Source organism: Emys orbicularis, chromosome 1 (assembly GCF_028017835.1).
Source record: "Emys orbicularis isolate rEmyOrb1 chromosome 1, rEmyOrb1.hap1, whole genome shotgun sequence".
Classification (NCBI taxonomy): Eukaryota; Metazoa; Chordata; order Testudines; family Emydidae; genus Emys; species Emys orbicularis.
Genome location: NC_088683.1, coordinates 116902907 through 116921926, shown reverse-complemented (window position 1 = coordinate 116921926; position 19020 = coordinate 116902907). Strand labels below are relative to the sequence as shown.

Here is a 19020-nt window from a genome sequence, read left to right as displayed (position 1 = left end):
TAAATAGCTGAAATAGGCAGATCTTTCTTTTACAATTTCACCTTTAAAGTAGTACTGAGTGTCAGTGAATGCAATGAGTAATACTTATGAGCAGTATGGTAATAATAATTAAATAACTGCATTGACTTATTTTGTTCAGTAAGAGCTAACCTTGTACAAAAGCTAAGCTGTAGCAAAAAGAAAAAAAAAATCACCATCATCCAGAAACAACCATAGATAAGTTTGTGATAAGAACCAGCAGATTTCAAAAAGAGATAATTGATGAAAAAATTGTCCGGTTTGTTTATGCAACAAACTCTCCTTTCCGTATGATTGAGAACCCACACTTCATTAACATGGTTCAGTCATTAAGACCAGGATACAGTCCACCCAACAGAGCAGATGTCGCAGGCAAATTGCTGAATAAAGGGTATGAAAGAGAAATTGAGCAGTGTGCAAAAGGTCTAGAGGGTGAAATTGTTAATCTGAGTCTTGATGGGTGGAGCAATGTCCACAATGATCCTGTTGTATATGCTTGTGTGACAACAGAAGAAGGGAATGTCTTCCTTACAGAAACAATTGATACATCAGGAAATGCACACACAGCAGAATACTTACAAGAAGTAGCAGTAAAAGCTATAACAAACTGAAAAAAAATTGAAATGTCTAGTACGCAGTTTGGTCATAGACAATGCTGCAAACGTATCCAGGATGAGAAGGAATTTAGAAGAGAGCGAAGGGAGTTCCAAGCTAATAACATACGGTTGCAGTGCTCATTTGATGCACCTCCTAGCCAAAGACTTCAGTGTTCCAGAAATAAAGGCCAATGTTGTTGAAATTGTAAAATACTTCCATAACAACCACTTTGCAGCAGCTGCTCTGACACAAGACATGTGATGGAACTCAGTAGTGGACTGTTCTGAGCACTATATCAAGAACTGGCCTAATCTGATGACAGTTTGTGAACAAAATCGTGAAAAACATAGATGGCACTGTCACAGCCAAAGTTCTCAACATTGGGCTTAAGAGAAATGTTGAACTGAGTGAGATCTTAAAAAGAGAAATATGCAATGACAGAGTTAAATTACAAGCATTAAAAAAAACAAATGGGACAAGCACTATCTCCAGCTCATTTTCTTGCAAATATTCTCAATTCTCGGTACCAGGGTCAAACCTTAACTGCTGAAGAAGAATTGGCTATGACATGGACATCCAGCAATCATTCCTCCATAATGCCAACTATAATAAACTTCAGAGCTAAGGGTGAACCATTCAAGAAATAGATGTCTGCTGATGACGTTTTAAAGAAAGTCACACCAGTGAACTGGTGGAAGTCACTTAAGCACTTGGATTCAAAGACTGTTGAAGTGATAATCTCACTTTTAACAGCAGTAGCTTCTTCTGCCGATGTAGAAAGAATATTTTCATCCTTTGGAATAATTCATTTTAAATAGAGAAATTGTTTGGGACCTGAAAAAGCAGGAAAGCTTGTTTTTCTTTTCCAGATTATGAACAAACAGGAAAATGAAGGTGAAGACGACTGAGTTATCTGCAGAAGCCAAAATTTTAAGTTTCTCTTGTTGACCTGGCTGACAGTCGATTTAATTTTTGTGTGGTTTTTTTAATATTTCATTTAACTATTTTAGTTAAAAACAGTTTTAACAAAAACAAACCTGATTTTTAAAAAACTTGAATGTTTAACTAAATTCAAAAATCCATATGCTTGTTTTGTTAAAATGTGTTTTGCTGTTGAAGAAAAAAATCCAGAATACATACTGTTGTTGTTTTAGTTAACTAAAACAATTTAAATGTCCGTCTGGTGATGTTCTCCTCCTAATACTGCATGGCAAGAAAATCCTCCAAATATTAATGATTAACCTGTTGAATTGGAGATATTTATGAAGTCATTGGGAGGTGAACTATCTGCTTCAATAACTTTTGGTAAATGAAATAACCAAACAATCATTCATTTTCTGATATAGCTGTAAAACTAATCTGAAAAGTTTTCAAAATAAATCATTTAAAAAATGTATAGTGTGTATCTTCTAAAAATGAAACCTACATCTATCTCTGAGTTGTGAAGAATATTTATTAAGATTATAACAACCAACAAGAACTCACTTTTATGTAGAAATCTGAGTCTTCCTGACTAGTGATTTAAATCCACCCTGTTATTGACTGAAATATTTTTTCATCTGTGTGCATGTGTACAAAGAAATTGACATTTACTGATAGGTACAGATAAACTAATTTTTCGAAACCTATATACAGATTACCACCTAGGGCTCGTAACCCTCCCCCATCATAGTTTGAAACAGATTCCAATATGCACAGAAACTGTGTTTTGGTGTAACAGTGTATTAACATAGTTTCAAAACACTATTACAAGCCCCAACATGGACAAGACTTTAAAGATTTTTCATTTAACACATTCAGTGTAAACAATACACTTCTTAGGGGATGTATTAGTTTCTTTGCTGAATATGAATCTCCTCACTTGCCCTATGGAATAGGTTCAGGTCACAGAATCATACCAACTTAGATAGAATATACAAATAATGCACAATATTTCAACAGATTTAATTAACTTCCCTTTGAAGTTGAATACCTCCCAGCACTGTTCCAAACAAAAGGGCTCAGTAGGATATAATAAAAACCTTATATTGATGGAGCCTTTTAACTCCAAAGTAAATATTGATTTTTTTTCTTTATTTACAAAGATATTGTAAATTCATAGAACTATTTATAAAGGCTCATTTACAAACTGAGAAGTTAAACACGGTAGCCTCTCCACCCACTTGCCCTCAAGGTAAACAACTCCAAAATAGGACACTGTAACTCTTAGTTCCAATATGGCAGGTGCCAAGTTTAATCTCTGGGCTATCAAGCCTGCACCCTGCGTCATCTCTGCAGTGTGTTTTTATGGAAGAATAAAAGGCAGAGGCTCCAGGAGAAAGCCATTTCCCCAAAAATGTTCATCTAAAAAAGTACCTTTAAAGTACTTCCCCCTATGAAAGTTGGTTTTAATGAATCACCGGTTGCAGAGAGTGCCTTGCTAACATTTTATTTCTTCCACAGTTCCTTCTAGTTTCCTACAGCTACCAAGTTATATTTCCTGATTGGTCACTGCAGCATTACCAGTTGGAGGCCAATAGTATTTCACTCCCCAGCTACTACAGGGTCATGAAATTCTCTCTCATTTCCTTTTGACCCATCATCTGCATTGGACATTCACTACTTCAAACCAAAAGAATAGCAGCCAAAGTTAACCAAAACTACTCCTAAAATGCTGTCCAAATGATTGGCTTTTAAGGGCAACAAAAGGTTCTGTTAAAGCCCACTCAAGAGGATGTGACAGTAACTCTAAGACAGGAAACCCCTCATAAGTCAATATTTTTAATCAACCTACGTTAGCTCTACTCTATAATTTTATGCACAATAAAGTAAGCAAGCTTTCAGGAAAGTAATAGAGCGTGTTCCGATAATGACCTAGATATTTTTTTAATACTTAAGAGTGTCAGACCTGGTAACTAACTCTCCTCACATTACCAATTTCTCTTTTGGTGAATTCAATGGTAGTGAAAGTTGCTGGGTTCATTGTCATGAGACTAAAGTCCTCTTTTTATCTAGAGAACAAGTATATCTCAGGTGGCAGCAGTGGAAATTTCCCCAACACTAAACTTTACCAACGTGTCTCGACAGCTGGAGTGATCACCTGTTCATGACTACTGAATCCTTGGCCACTCTGAAGAATGTCTACAAATGTGAAAATTAATGACAAATTTGGTTGTTGGAAAGGGAACAACTGTCCCTAGAAGTATGGAAGAAGAGGGTTTATAGAAACACTAATGGATAATTCTTTGATTTTCACTTTCGTGTTCATCTTACACGGATACTGGGAAACAGCCTGAGAATCATCATAATCTCTTTATGTAGGCTAAACAGCTATGAGATTGTAACAACTTTCACTCAAGAACACCTTGAACTGGGTTTGAACTAGCCGCAAAGACAAAAGCTTTCATACAGCATCCCCAAATGGGAGTAAGACAGCTAACCTACTTCAGCACTTTTGAAAATCCCACTAAGCATCTATCTGCATTTTTAGACAACTAAATATCTTTGAAAATCTGGCCCATGGTTACCAGTCACAGCAGTCAATTCCCTAACTATAGTTAACACTTCCTTTGTTTAACATATCAGTTGTTTTTTTAATGCAAACATGTTTTTATAGCATGTTTTGTTTTCCTTATGCATTCGGTACATTTAAAGTAGTTTTATTTAAATTAAAACAAATTGAAAATGCTAGCTTTGTGCATTTTTAGCTGAGATCCAATTTCTATCCAAACGCAGCCTGACAGAAATCCCAAGTAAAAAATCATCATCTAGTAAATAGAAAACGTTGAATGACTCATTTCTTAACACAATACAAATGTAAAAATTAGGAATCTGAAAAAAATTTATGTTGAGTTACATAATTGATTAAATAAATATGTATACATATAGTGTATCATCCTGGATAGCAAAAAAAAGTACCAAATTTAGTGTAAAGACTATATTTAGTTGTATATTGGCATGTTTTAATGGCTATACCAACCAATGAGAATTAACTTTTTTTTTTGGGAGGGGGGTGGCGGAGACCACTAAAAAGTACAAATGTTAAGCAAGATTAAAATCAATTATTTAAATCAAGGTTTCTTGCTTGCTAATTTAAATCGTGATTCCAATTAGTGATTTACATCAGTTTGATTTGTATCAATCCACCATGTTCCTAACATATAGGAAAGTTGTGATTCTGAAGCTTCAATCTCCCACAAAAGCTATTACAGAGTACCCACAAATATCCACTGTAAAAAAAGCTTTTATTCTATATGTTCCAATCATAGCCATAAATTTACCAAATACAGCTAATAAAAACATCCCAAATCCGGCGGGGGGGAGGGGGGGGAGGAGAAAGCACATATAACTAATTTCATAGTCTGTGATACAGAATGTTTGTATCATCATCATCCTACAACTCTTTCACACACACCTCCCCCGACTTTGAACACAAGCCACTCTTGGCCTATTACTGATTTTGCGCCTGTCATGCATGTCAGAAAAACCTTTTCTGATACAATGGCGCCCTCTTTTGGATCTTTCCCATCACTGTATTTATCCAAGTTACTCAACTGAAATGCTAGAGCAGGGGTCGGCAACCTTTCAGAAGTGGGGTGCCAAGTCTTCATTTATTCACTCTAATTTAAGGTTTTGCGTGCCAGTAATACATTTTAACGTTTTTAGAAGGTCTCTCTATAAGTCTATAATATATAACTGAACTATTGTTGTATGTAAATTAAATAAGGTTTTAAAATGTTTAAGAAGCTTCATTTAAAATTAAATTAAAATGCAGAGCCCCCCCGGACCAGTGGCCAGGACCCGGGCAGTGTGAGTGCCACTGAAAATCGGCTCGAATGCCACCTTTGGCACGCGTGCCATAAGTTGCCTACCCCAGTGCTAGAGTCACATAGCAATTTATGCCTGTTCTTGAAGAATTTCCAGAAGTAGCAGTTTAATTCCAGTGTTCATTAAACTTTAGAAGTGCAGATGTACACTTTTTTTCCCAATATTACACAAGAGTTTAAAGAAGATTTGTCATCAATCCCAAAAGTTCCTAAATTAAGAGAAAAATATTTTCAGAATGTGTGGTTTACTCTCTGAAGCATGGCATGCATGTCTCAGATGTAAATACAAGCTTATGTGCAAGAGTTCCACTACGTGCTGACGGTGGTAATGAAACCACAAAGGCAGCCAGCAGAATGCTCTCAGTTCCTCCACCTTAGAATCATAGAAAATTAGGGTTGGAAGAGACCTCAGGTGGTCATCTAGTCCAATCCCCTGCTCAAAGCAGGACCAACACCAACTAAATCATCCCTTTTAGCTATATGATCAGCCACTGCAAACCCCCTCCCCTTTCCTTCAGCCCAGCCATGGCAGATTCCAAGATAGCTGTATCTAAGAACAGACTGCTAATTGCACATTAGTGCAGCATGTATATATATGCACATGCACACACTCTTGTAGAATTCCTTCCCTACAGAATCCCAAATTTCTAATAGGTGAAATGATTTGTTCAGAGCAAGCAACATTGAACACAGCCACTAATATGGGACATACTGGAATGCAGCAAAACTGTCCCAGAGGCAAGAAGGATTTTAACGCCCTGCAGTTCCGAGGCAGGAAACAATCAAGAAAGAAAACACACAACCCTCTCTGGATTTCCTCCCCACTTCCAAAGACCCAAATAGTCCACATATATAGAAGTGTCCATTTCACCTCTGTCTGCAGGATGGCAGCTCTCTGTTCTTTAGCTGTAAGGGATTCTTTCAGCACCTCGATATGCTGCTTGCTGTCAGAGAACTGGTTTGTGAGTGTCTCCAGTTTTGTCTGCAAGGCCAGCAGCTCAGTGTCCTTGCGTGACAGCTCCTGTTTCACCTGACCAATCTGAAGAAGGGAACGAATATGGGGAAGAGGAAAAAGAAGAGAGGATCGATAGTTAGCAATCTATACTTTTAACACAGCAATAAAAAATGAACATTCATAAAACTACCAATGAAGAGAATGATATTCTAAAGATCAAGTCTTTAGCTGTCTGTAAGCCTAGCAGAAAAAACGGTTACTTACCTTCTGTAACTGTTGTTCTTCGAGATGTGTTGTTCACGTCCATTACACATTAGGTGTGCGCGCGCCGCGTGCACGAACGTCGGAAACTTTTCCCCTCAGCGGCTCCCGTCGGGCCTGCAGGGTCTCCCCTCCCGCCAGAGCGGCGCCCCGCTCTCGCGTATATATATCCCTGCCGGCCCAACCCTCCCTCGGTTCCTTCTTGCCAGTGACTCCGACAGAGGGGAAGGAGGGTGGGAAGTGTAATGGACGTAAACAACACATCTCGAAGAACAACAGTTACAGAAGGTAAGTAACCGTTTTTTCTTCTTCGAGTGATTGTTCACGTCCATTACACATTAGGTGACTCACAAGCTTACCATTGGAGGAGGGTAGGAGTCAAGGAATAACTGATTGAAGCACAGCCCTGCCGACAACCGCATCCTCTCAGGTCTGATGATGGATCGCGTAGTGGGCTGTGAACGTATGCACCGACGACCAGGTGGCTGCTTTGCAGATTTCCTGGAGCGGAACCTGTGCCAAGAAGGCCGCCGAGGACGCTTGGGCCCTAGTTGAGTGAGCCCTGATCTCCGGTGCTGGTACGTTGGCGAGCTCGTAGCACGTGCGTATGCAAAGCACAATCCATGCCGACAAGCGTTGCGTCGTGATAGGTTGGCCTCTCATTCGCTCCGCAACGGCGATGAACAGCTGAGTCGATTTGCAGAATGGCCTGGTTCGTTCTAGATAAAACGCCAAGGCCCGACGGACATCCAGGGTATGCAGGCTGCGGTGGCTTGGGTCCGTATGGGGCTTGGGGAAGAACACCGGTAAACAAATGTCCTGTCCCATATGAAAATGCGTGACCACTTTTGGAAGGAATTTAGGGTGCGGTCTCAGTTGCACCTTATCCTTATAAAAAAACTGTATAAGGAGGCTCCGAAGTGAGGGCTCTCAATTCCGATACCCTCCTAGCCGATGTGATGGCCACGAGAAACGCTACCTTCCATGAGAGGTGCAGGAGGGAGCAAGAGGCTAGGGGTTCAAAGGGCGGCCCCATGAGTTTAGTCAGGACCAGGTTGAGATTCCACGCAGGGACCGGTGGGCGTGAGTAGGGAAATACCCTCTCCAACCCCTTGAGGAATCGGACTACTGTGAGGTTGGAGAACACCGAAACCCCCAACTCCCCAGGGCGGAACGCCGATATGGCGGCCAAATGCACCTTAATTGAGGCGGGGGCGAGCCCTTGATGCCTGAGGTGTAGCAAGTAGTCCAGAATCGATGGGATTGAGGCCTGCAGAGGCTGGATGTGAAGAGGCTCACACCAGTGGGAGAACCGTTTCCATTTGGCAAGGTAAGTCGCTCTTGTGGAGGGTTTCCTACTACCAAGGAGGATTTGCTGGACCTGATGGGAGCACTTGTGCTCCATATCGTTCAGCCAGAGAGAAACCACGCCGTGAGATGTAGCGACGGTAGGTTCGGGTGGAGTAGGCGACCTTGGTCTTGCGTGATGAGGTCGTGATGGAGGGGGAGGGCTATCTGAGTGGTCACGGACAGTTCCAACAGGGTCGTGAACCAGTGTTGGCGTGGCCACGCCGGGGCGATGAGGATGACTGTCGCCTTGTCCCTGTGGGTTTTGAGGAGGACCCTGTGGATGAGCGGGAATGGGGGGAAGGCATACCTCAGGCTCCCGCCCCACGGTATTGCGAAGGCGTCTGCCAATGAGCCCGGACTGTGGTTCTGGAACGAACAAAACTGAGGGCATTGGCTGTTGTCCTCGGTGGCAAAGAGATCCACCTGGGAAAACCCCCACCTCTGGAAGATTAAACGCAGGACGTCCTGTCTCAACGTCCACTCGTGCATGTGATAGGACCGGCTGAGGCGGTCCGCTAACCCGTTTTGGACCCCCGGGAGATATGTCGCTAGTAGGTGGACTGAATGGGCTATGCAGAAGTCCCAGAGGAGGAGTGCCTCGTGACAGAGGGGAGAGGATCGGGACCCGCCCTGCTTGTTTATATAGAACATGGCGGTAGTGTTGTCCGTCAGAACCGACACGCTCTGGTCTGCTATGGTAGCGTGAAAGGTCTGGCAGGCGAGGCGAACCGCCCTCAGCTCCTTCAGGTTGATATGAAGCAACTTTTCTTCCCTGGACCACAAGCCCTGAGTGCGCAGGTCCCCCAGGTGCGCCCCCCAACCCAGGTCCGACGCGTCTGTTACTAACGTCAGAACGGGTTGTGGGGTGGCGAAAGGGACCCCCGCGCAAACCTGCTGCCGATCGAGCCACCAACAGAGGGTGTTCGACAGAGGGCAGGAACCGCTGGTGGTCCGGGCGGATGGCGATGTGAAAGTAGGCATCTTTCATATCGAGGGCAGCGTACCAATCTCCCGGATCCAGGGATGGAATAATAGTACCAAGGGAGACCATACGGAAACGTGGTTTGAGCAAGTATTTGTTTAGCTTGCGTAGGTCCAGGATAGGACGGAGGCCCCCTTTCGCTTTGGGAATGAGGAAGTATCTGGAATAGAACCCTTTCCCCCTGAGGTCCGGAGGAACCTCTTCCACTGCTCCTACTGTGAGGAGGGTCTGCACCTCCTGCATGAGGAGTTGCTCGTGAGAGAGGTCCCTGAAGAGGGACGGGGATGGGGGGTGTGAGGGAGGGGGCGAGGAAAACTGAAGGGTGTAGCCTGCCTCCACCGTGCGTAGGACCCAGCGGTCCGATGTTATACGTGACCAAGCACGGTAAAAATGGGACAGGCGGTCTCTGAAACACAGAGGGGGGTCCGGAATAGAGGTTGGTACTCTGTCCTCGATCGCAGCTTCAAAACCCTTGTTTGTTTCCCGGCTGCGGCTTGTTTTGGCCCTGATTTTGGCCCTGGTTAGGCGTGTTGTTGCGACTACGCCTGTTATCCCTGCCCCTCCTGCGGTACGGTTCCTGTCTAGGACGAGGGTGGTACTGTCTCTGTGGAGGTTGGGGCTTGAAGGGTTTCCTCTGCGTCACTGGGGTGTACATCCCCAACGACTTGAGGGTGGCTCGAGAGTCCTTGAGGCTATGCAGCCTGGCATCCGTTTGGTCCGAAAACAAGCCCGATCCCTCGAATGGAAGGTCTTGTATGGTGTTTTGCACCTCTGGGGGAAGGCCGGAAGCCTGTAGCCATGCCGAGCGCCTCATTACCACACCTGACGCTATTGTCCGGGCAGCTGCGTCCGCGGAGTCCAGGGAGGCCTGTAGAGAGGTTTTGGCTATCACCTTCCCTTCATCTACTATGGCCGCAAACTTGGGTTGGGCGCCCTGAGGCAGGGATTCCTTAAACTTGGAGACTGATGCCCAAGAATTGAAGTTGTGTCTGTTCAGAATCGCTTGCTGGTTAGCGATCCTCAACTGGAGGCCCCTGGACGAGTAGACCTTTCTCCCAAATAAGTCTAGGCGTTTCGCCTCCTTGGCCTTGGGGGCCGGGGCTTGCTGGCCATGTCACTCTCTTTCGTTGACCGCAGAGACGACCAGCGAAGAGGGAGTTGGGTGAGAGAAGAGGAAGTCGAACCCTTTAGAAGGGGCGAAGTATTTCCTCTCCACGCCTTTTGCAGTTGGTGCACTGGAGGCCGGCGTTTGCCATACTGCTTTGTAGTTGGACTGGACCGTTTTTATGAGCGGGAACGCGATCCTGGAGGGGCCCTCAGGGCTTAGAATGTCGACCATGGGGTCCTCCTGCTCTACCGTCTCCTCCGCCTGCAATCCCAAATTGAGGGCTACTCGGCAGAGCAGTTCCTGGTGCGCCCGATGGTCAATCGGGGGAGGGCCGGACACTGTTGTGCCCGCCACGGCTTCGTCTAGCGAGGAGGAAGAGGTCAGGGCCTTTTGCGCGTCTTCCTCCTCCTGCAACTCCTCATCAGCTGGGCGCTCCTCTGGAGACCGCCCTACGGCGTGGGTCTGAGACGGTGCCGAGCTCGGTGCCGAGTCTGCCCTTTCTCGGTCCGGCGGTCTGGAGACTGTGGCCTCCTTGCGCGAGGGAGGGCGCCACTGCGGAGAGCGGGACCGGTGTCCCGAGAGGCCCGATCTCGAGGTCCTGGATGGGGGGCCTTGCTGATGGTAGGCCCAAGGGGTCCAGAACGGCCAGTGCCCGGGCTGTCCCCACTGCGGATGCCAAGTGGCTTCGTGCTCCCTACTGGCCTGTGCCCTGTGGGCATATCTATTGGATCGGCCCGAGTCTACGTCCGAAACCACGGACGGTGATCTGGAAGGCCACGGTGGTGCCGTGGAACGGTGCCGATCCAGGGTCTCCGTGACCGTGATCGGGAGTAACGTCTTGCCGACCTGGACCTGGATCGGTACCGGTGCCCTCGGGACCGGGAACGACTGCGGGTGGCCGGTTCCGGGGATCGCGTGAGTGACACGTCCCGGTGTCGACTCGAGCAGGGCTGCTGGGTCGGTGCCGAGCGCTTACTGCTGCCCGCCGGTTGTGCGGCTCTCTGCGCGGAGGGAAGTCGGGAGTCCACCGAGGCGGAGCTCGACCGGGACCGGCGCCGTGAACGGTGCCGAGATGGCGACCGTGATGGGCGCACCATTGCCGGCTTGCCTCTGGATGGCAGTCTCGGCAAATTGTCCTTGGCTTGGCGGGGGCCCTCAGCGGACAATTCGATGAGGTCCTTTGCTGCCTCAAATGTGTCCGGGGTGGAGGGTTGCTCCACAAGGCCCTCCAGCCCTTCCTCCTCACTCGACGCGCCTATCCCGGGGCTCGACGGGCCCTTCGGCGCCGGAGCCACTGACACCGGGATCTGTGCTGGGGCCGCAACGGCCTTAGGCGCACTTTAGGTCTTCGCGGGCGCCACCCTCTTATGCGGGGAACGTCCTCGGGCCTTGGGTTGGCCCTTCGATTTCGCCGGCGAAGACGACCGGTGCCGGAGGCGGTCCCACTGAGTCGGTCCCGAGGGCTTAGGGTGCCCCACTGGTGCCAGATCACGGACCGATGCCGGGGCACTCCGCACCGAGGTTGACGGTGCCGTAGAAGTGGAGGGCTGTAACGCCGACTCCATGAGCAGCTGCTTAAGGCGAAAGTCTCTCTCTTTCTTAGTCCTAGGCTTGAAAGCCTTACAGATCTTGCAGCGCTCCTTCTGGTGTGCTTCCCCCAGGCAACGGAGACACGAGTCGTGTGGATCGCTCAATGGCATAGGCTTGCGGCACGTGGCACAAGCCTTGAAGCCTTGGGCATGCGGCATGCCCCGCCGCCCAGGGCCGGTGCCGGGGTTGACCAAACACCTAACACAAAGAAGTTTGAGTCTTTCTAAAGAACTGATAACTGCTAAGCTTAACACTAACTACTAAAGAACTGATAACTGTCAAGATAACACTAATTACTACGCTAAGGGACACTCTCAGATGACAGACAGAGTTGCTCTGGCGGGAGGGGAGACCCTGCAGGCCCGACGGGAGCCGCTGAGGGAAAAAGTTTCCGACGTTCGTGCACGCGGCGCGCGCACACCTAATGTGTAATTGACGTGAACAATCACTCGAAGAAGAAAGGTCTCCACAGAACATCAGGGGAAAAGGAGGGAAGTAAATCCCATTCAGTTAGTAAAAGGTGTGCATTTAAACAGAGTGAAACCAATGTTCAGCCGTCCTATAATGGACAAACCAAAATCAACTGTTTACCGGGGTAGTCTTCTAATGACGATGCAACAGAACTGTACTGGATATGTACATTGCTCTGGTAGTAACAGTGCATTATAAACACCTAAAGAGATTAGATATGTTTGGGTATACCTCTGAGTGATCTCTTTGATGGGTGTTTGCCTTTTGTCACTTGAACTGGTTTCTTCTCCCCCCTTTAAGCTCACCAATCCAAACCCATCTCCAGAGAGAATGTCAGTGAAACATACCTTTCATTTTTACATTTGGTAAAACTAGCATTTCACCCCTCTTGACGAGAGAAACATCCTTTATTTGGGAATCTTTCTTAAAGTGAGTCCGAGTATAGTGTAAAACTACTAACACCAAAATTAGACAAATCATACTAAAAAAGCTGCTTTTGGAATTGCCATGCAATGAAAATCTCTATCCAGATTTAGAGTCCACTGAAGACAGTGGTAAAATTCCCATATGGTTTCAAGAGATGGCGAATCAGATTCTCATCTCAATGAATAATGAGTGAAAAATTTCATCTGCACAGTAGTAGGATAAGATTAATAACCTCAGTCTAAAAACAACCATCACCCAGGACATCTTTAGAACCAAAGCTGAAGGCAAGAATACATGCTTAGAGAGAGGGATTGGTTGAGGCTACAAACTGACACAAATCCAGGCTTATAATTGGAAATTTCTGGTTTTGCCTCCTCCCCTAAAAACGGTAATTTAATTTAGGCCTAACATTTTGATCTAAGAAGGAGAAACAGGTCTTTATAAAACCAAACATGAACAGAAATGTTTTAGAACAATTTACAAACAACTTCCCCAGCAGTGCGGGAAACCCAAGCCCAAGAGCATGCTAAATGCATGCAAACCAGAAAGTGAAGCAGATTATAAACTAAAATGAAACTGACCAGTCCAATTTTGTTTTCCAAACTGAGTGAAATACACAACATGAAAAAAGCATAAATCGTATTTTTTAAAAGAATAAACTATATTTTAAAAACAGTCAGTTTTAATAATCTGAGGTGTTAATAGCAATACAGATGTCTTAAAAATAATCTGAGTCCTTAGATGAAAATAAGGAAGTTTCCTTATATATTGACAATACTCTGTTGATGGATGGATATTTTAAAAATCCTCTTTCTTGGATGCTGTTGAAGTTTTTCTAACCCTTTTCACCTCAGACCTGTGTGTCCTGGAGTAAAATGGTCTGTAGGGGAGCTGAGTGTAGGTGTGTAGAAACTGGTGAGAGTTTAAAATTTCTTTCTCCATTTTTTAATGGAGAAACTGGAGAGAAGTTAAAGAGAATTTAATTTAGAGGACTATTAAATGGTAAGTCATTAACTTAATTCTGATTTTAGCATCTAGTGTAAGATGAACATTAGACACCTTAGTTCTTTCTACTGATAGCAAATACTTCAATAAATAGATCCCTCATTCCATTTAGCAGAGAGTCACCTAAGTGTGAACTGTAGCAGTTTCTGCGGTCAGCCTCTCAAACTTTTATTCCTATAGAACAAAAACTAGATGCATTAGTTACCTTGGGTACAGCATAAGAAATGGAAAGTAATTACAGAATTTGGGGCTAGTTCAGTTTTCTTACCATCTCTCAACCAAAAAAAACTATAAGCTTCAGATGGCACTACATTCTCCAATTCGGAGGCAACACAAATTAGAGTAAAAATCACTGGTCAGTTTTGCTTTTGAAAAAATAGAATTTACTTTGGCTCCACCTGAAGAAGAGAGAATTTAGACCCTTTTAGCCCAGATATTTTAACCTGAGGAAGTTTTACCTGCATACAGATAGTACACAATATTAATAGTCCCAGGCAATGTCATAAATTCATTGTCCCCAGATGCAAAATTTCAGAGTCTTGAGCCCCCCCACCCCCCGAGCTATCATGCTCAAGCTCTTTAGGAAGGAATGCAGTGCATACCATTCAAAGCTGCACAGGAAATGAAGGCAGCCTGAAGTGTTCACATCTCTCTGCTCCTGAACACACACTGATCACCCAGAGCATTCACATACTTTACAGTAAGGAAAAACTTAAATGTATACTGCAGAAATGATGTAGGGCCAGATTTTCAAAAATGCACAGATCTCATTTAGGCAACTACATCAAGGATATATTTTCAAAAGTGTTCAGCAGCTCCCACTGTTACATCTTTGGAGAGATATTCAAAAGAGCTCCACACATGCTGTAGAAAAACTAGGCGCTTATTTTGGTGCCTAAATAAAACTGCAGCTCTTCTGAAAAATCTAACTGCAATTGTGGGTACTGAGCACTTTTGAAAATCTGTCCCAATATGAAAGAACAAATTACCATCAAGCTGAATCATTCTATTTAAGACAACAAACAGGGTATTCAGAGTGCGTTTTGAACAGTGATGCTACAGATGCCAAGCTGATGTGAACAAGAGGCAGATACAGAGCAGAGCCAACTGGTTAGTTCTACTGTTGTGTAAAAGAAGAAAAGTGTAAGCTACCAGAAAGCCACAGACCTAGCAAAGACCCAGTGAATGGCCACTGCACACAAAGAGATGAATCTTACGGCAGAGACCTCAGCCTGGAGACCAGCCACTCTTTTTTTCAGCTCCTCCCCTTGAGCCTCTTTGGCACTTAGCTCTTCCTTCAGTTGCTCTACCTGCCACGACATTGTTATTCTTTTCAGTGTTTATCATTTGTTGTCTTCTAGTTGACCTGTTTCAGCCATCATAGTGACTAAATGTGACAAAGAACTACACAGCAAGATCACGACTGGTCACTCATTCCCTCATCCCTGCTGTCATGATCACAGGAGTTTAAAGTTCTTCTATTTTCACAAGTCCCCAGGCAAGAGTTTCATCATCATACTTATATAAATCTAACTGTAACCATGTCTGTAGTGTCAATTTTTATATTTCAGATCTAGGGCATATTACCCAACCATTTTGAAACTGGGAGCAAGTAGAAAATTAAGACAGAAATAGTGAGAGAAAAATCATTCACTTCAAAGGTGTAAACTGGAGTAATATGCCAGGAAGCAGCTGTTGACATCAACACAATACATTATTAAAAGGACAATTATGTGCATTTATTAAGCAAGACAAGACAGAGGGATATGAGAAGACAATGGGATTGTGGCTGGACATAAGCCACAAGGGGGATAAGGCTGTTAAATCAACAAGGGGTAGGGAGGAAGTTGTCAGCAGGAGAGAAGTGTGTGTGATGTATGGAACAGATCCAGAAATTGATCAAAAGGAAATAGGCTCATAAAGTCTGTAAAGGGAGAGGACGAGGTGACGTGAGTTTCTAACACAGTGAGGGGGAGGTAACTGGATATGGTAAGGCAGTACGAAGGCTTGGTAATTCAAGTGGTTTTTGCATATGCCTAAAATGTTTCCCCCTCCCCCCTTCATTTGCTAGTGGTAACTCAACAGGATAAAAAGCACTATTTAAAAAACAGAGACGTTTTTCCTGGGGTGAGTCAATCTACTGGAGTGGTGGGAGCACTAACAAGTCTTATTACCACATATATTTCTGCTTTAGGGGATTGTAATCTTTGTGTTTAACTTTCTCTAACAGGTTAGAACTGTATTGTTTAAACAAATCATCTCATTGCAGGACAAATACAGTAGTGAGCACTCCACAGTATCCAGCAGAAACAAAGTATGAAGTGACCTTAAACTCTACATAGTCCGGCAAGCAGTGTTGATACCAAGCTCTGTGCCAAAGTACCGGTGTTTCTCAATGCCATCCTGCCTTGCAGAACAAACATACTCATAAGTTTGAATAAATCTTGGCACCACTGCTGAAGTAGAATCTGTTCATTTTATGACACCACTAGAATCTGTTCATTTTATGACAACACTACTGGAAGGACAGTGTAATAGAAACCCCTTCACTACAGTTCATGCTCAGCCCAGACTTGAAATAATGCTAAATCTCTTGGTTATGTCACAGTGATCCGACAGGTCAAATGGGAAGAAATACTTTTCTCCCTCCATAAAGTATGTTTGAAAAGGCTGCTAAACTAAGGGCATGTCTACACGAACACTTACTGCATGGCAAGCTGGGGTGTCAACCTACAGCGCTCCAGCATACCACACACTAACTGACAGTATGGACCTTGCTGATGCCCACTAGAGAACTTCTAGTGCGCATCAGCAGAGTTCACACACACAGTTAGCATGTGGCATGCTAGAGCATTGTAGATCTATGACCCAGCTTGCCATGCAGTAAGTGTTTGTGTAGACATGCCCTTAATTAACCTAAACTATAAAAAGAACCAAAGATATGCACAAATCTCAGTTAAGTCAATGGAAGCTGTGAGTGTAAATCTAAAGGCAGAATCTGGCCCACAGTTCTATAGTTTTCCTTAAATATTCCATTTTCCTTTGTTAAATATTCTAAGGCTAGTCTCGTCATTTCAGAGTAGAATGCAGATGCCTCCTCTCCTATTTCCCAATGCTCACAGTACAGGGCAGGTCCCAACTCTATCCCTTGATTCGATGACATGCGTAAGAGTACTTCTCCCACCTGTTCCCCAAGGCTCAGAGTTCATTATGCTACTATCATTGTTCTTTCATTACCTTGTTTTTCATGAATTTGGAATGACTACGGTACACCTCCATTTGCTTCATTTCCTCCTCACGCTCTTCTGTGCTTAGAGCTCCATTTGACTTCAGCATCTGAATCTCCTCTTCCAAGTCACGGAGGCCACGTTCCATGGAGGAGATTTTTGAGTCCTGAAAGAGTAAGAAGAGAAGGAAAGCAACGTGCAGTTATACGTCTCATTAACACACCATAAAAGGAACAATGTATATGAATGCACCAGAGTTGTAACTGCCCCTTAATAAACATTCCCTGAGTAATTACTCTGCACCTATTTAAACATCATCTCGCTGAGCAGCTAAGACTGGCTGCCTGAGAGGGCACTTTTCTCCAATTCTCTCCATTCTGCAAGTAAAGGAGTTTAAGCCTGTGAACTAGGTTGTTGCTATGGGTGGCATATGAAGTGAACACTAAGTAAGAGACTATAAAACAGTCACTTTGCAGTCCTGAGGTGATATATACCAGAGAAATTATTATGGTGACAGCCACAGTATTAGTACAAACAGCAGATTCATAGTTAACCTAAGCCATGGATGTGCCACAAGTATGAGAGATGAGAGCTTGTGAAACAAGTTAGTCTCAGCTTCTACTGATGAGGTCTAGGTGACAATGAGGAACACATTAAACACCATAAAGCATGGAATTGATGTACTGATATCAATCTATTCCTGAATGGATGAACATATAGGGGTTGCTAAACTAGTCCAAATCTCACCCATACTTTTTCAAACATTTCTACATAGTTAAAAAAATATATATATGTTACAAGTAAGCAATCCAATCTGTTGTCTTTTTCATGCTGTAACAGAATGAATGGAGATCTTCCAATCTACTTGGTTTATTGTCTCCCTCAATTCCTTTTTACCAGACAGACTCCAGTAGAGAGAGGAAGGAAGGTGGATTGTGGAATGGATATATGCAACACATCTCAGAGAACATGATAGTAACTGTTTCTTCTTTGAGTGATTGCACACGTCCATTCCACTTCAGGTGATTCACACAAGCAGTTCAATCTGGAGGGGAGAATCGGAGTCTATCTGAATAAATATTGAAGGGCCACACAACAAACTCGGCATCATCTCTAGATTGTTGAGAAACATCATAAGAGGTGGCAAAGGTATGCAAGTTTGCAAATGTCCAGAATAGGCACTTGAGGAAGAAGGGCATTTGCAACCTAGAGCCTTCGATGAATGTGCTAACTCTCTCTTTGGAGGGGTTACATTGGCCAAGTCATAGCACAAACGTATACAAGAGGAGATCCAGGATGAGTTTCTTTGAGAAGAGTCGGGACCTGCCCTTCATCCAGTTTGCAACTGCCACAACAACAGTGAAGATGATTGGAATTATTTAGTTCTGTCCAGGTAAAACGCCAACACTATCCTACTCTCCTCCTGACATCTAACATGTGAAGTCTCTCCTCATCCTTATGAGTAAGAGGCTTAGGGGGAAAAGCTGGTAAACAGATAGCCTGATTAATATGGAACTGAGACACCACTTTGGTGAGGAACTACAGATGAGGGCACAGGTACAGCTTGTCCTTTTAGAAGACTGCATAAAGAGGTTCAGACACTAGAGCTTGTAATTCATCCACTCTCCTGGTTGATGTAATTGACACAAAAAAGGCTACCTTCATTAAGAGAGGAAGTAATGAACAGGCAGCCAACAGGTCAAATGGAGAACTCATTACCTTCATTAACAGCAGGTTTAAGTCACATGAATCCCTACTTGGGGATATAAACAGTTCACACCCTTTAGAAATCTGATTGTCACAGGATCGGAGAAAAGCTGAGACAGCTGCAAGGTGGACCTTGATGGAACAAATGGGAAGAATTTGCTGTTTCTGGAATATCAAATAGCCCTACACATGATGGATCAGAGCCCAGATAGGGGAAAACACTGAATGGATGGCCTGAAAGTTAGGGTAGAGGAGGGTGACCGTGGTCTTGAGAGATCAGGTTTGGGTCCAACGGTGAAGTCAATGGAATTCTGTTCGAGAAGGTCAGGACATTGGAAAACCAATGTTGTCAAGGCCAAACTGGAGCTATGAGTATGATTCAGAAGGGCCATACTGTACGAGTGGGGGAATTCCGCGCCAAAAAATAAAAAATTCTGCGCAAAATATTTTAAAATTCTGAATATTTTATTTGCCAAAATACCACAATATAATCATGCCAGTTTCAATCATTTTGGTAA

The 19020-nt window shown here is 44.2% G+C and overlaps 1 protein-coding gene across 1 annotated transcript in view; it reads right to left on the bottom strand.

Moving 5' to 3' along the window:
• ERC1 (ELKS/RAB6-interacting/CAST family member 1) overlaps positions 1-19020 on the bottom strand; it is a 569800-nt gene that overhangs the window by 406906 nt on the left and 143874 nt on the right. Inside the window, exons 5-7 of the mRNA XM_065406940.1 lie at positions 16806-16961; positions 14795-14878; positions 6292-6459 (exon numbers count right to left, since the gene is read on the bottom strand). Coding sequence (XP_065263012.1) covers positions 6292-6459; positions 14795-14878; positions 16806-16961 — 408 coding nt within the window. The remainder of the gene's footprint in view (positions 1-6291; positions 6460-14794; positions 14879-16805; positions 16962-19020) is intronic.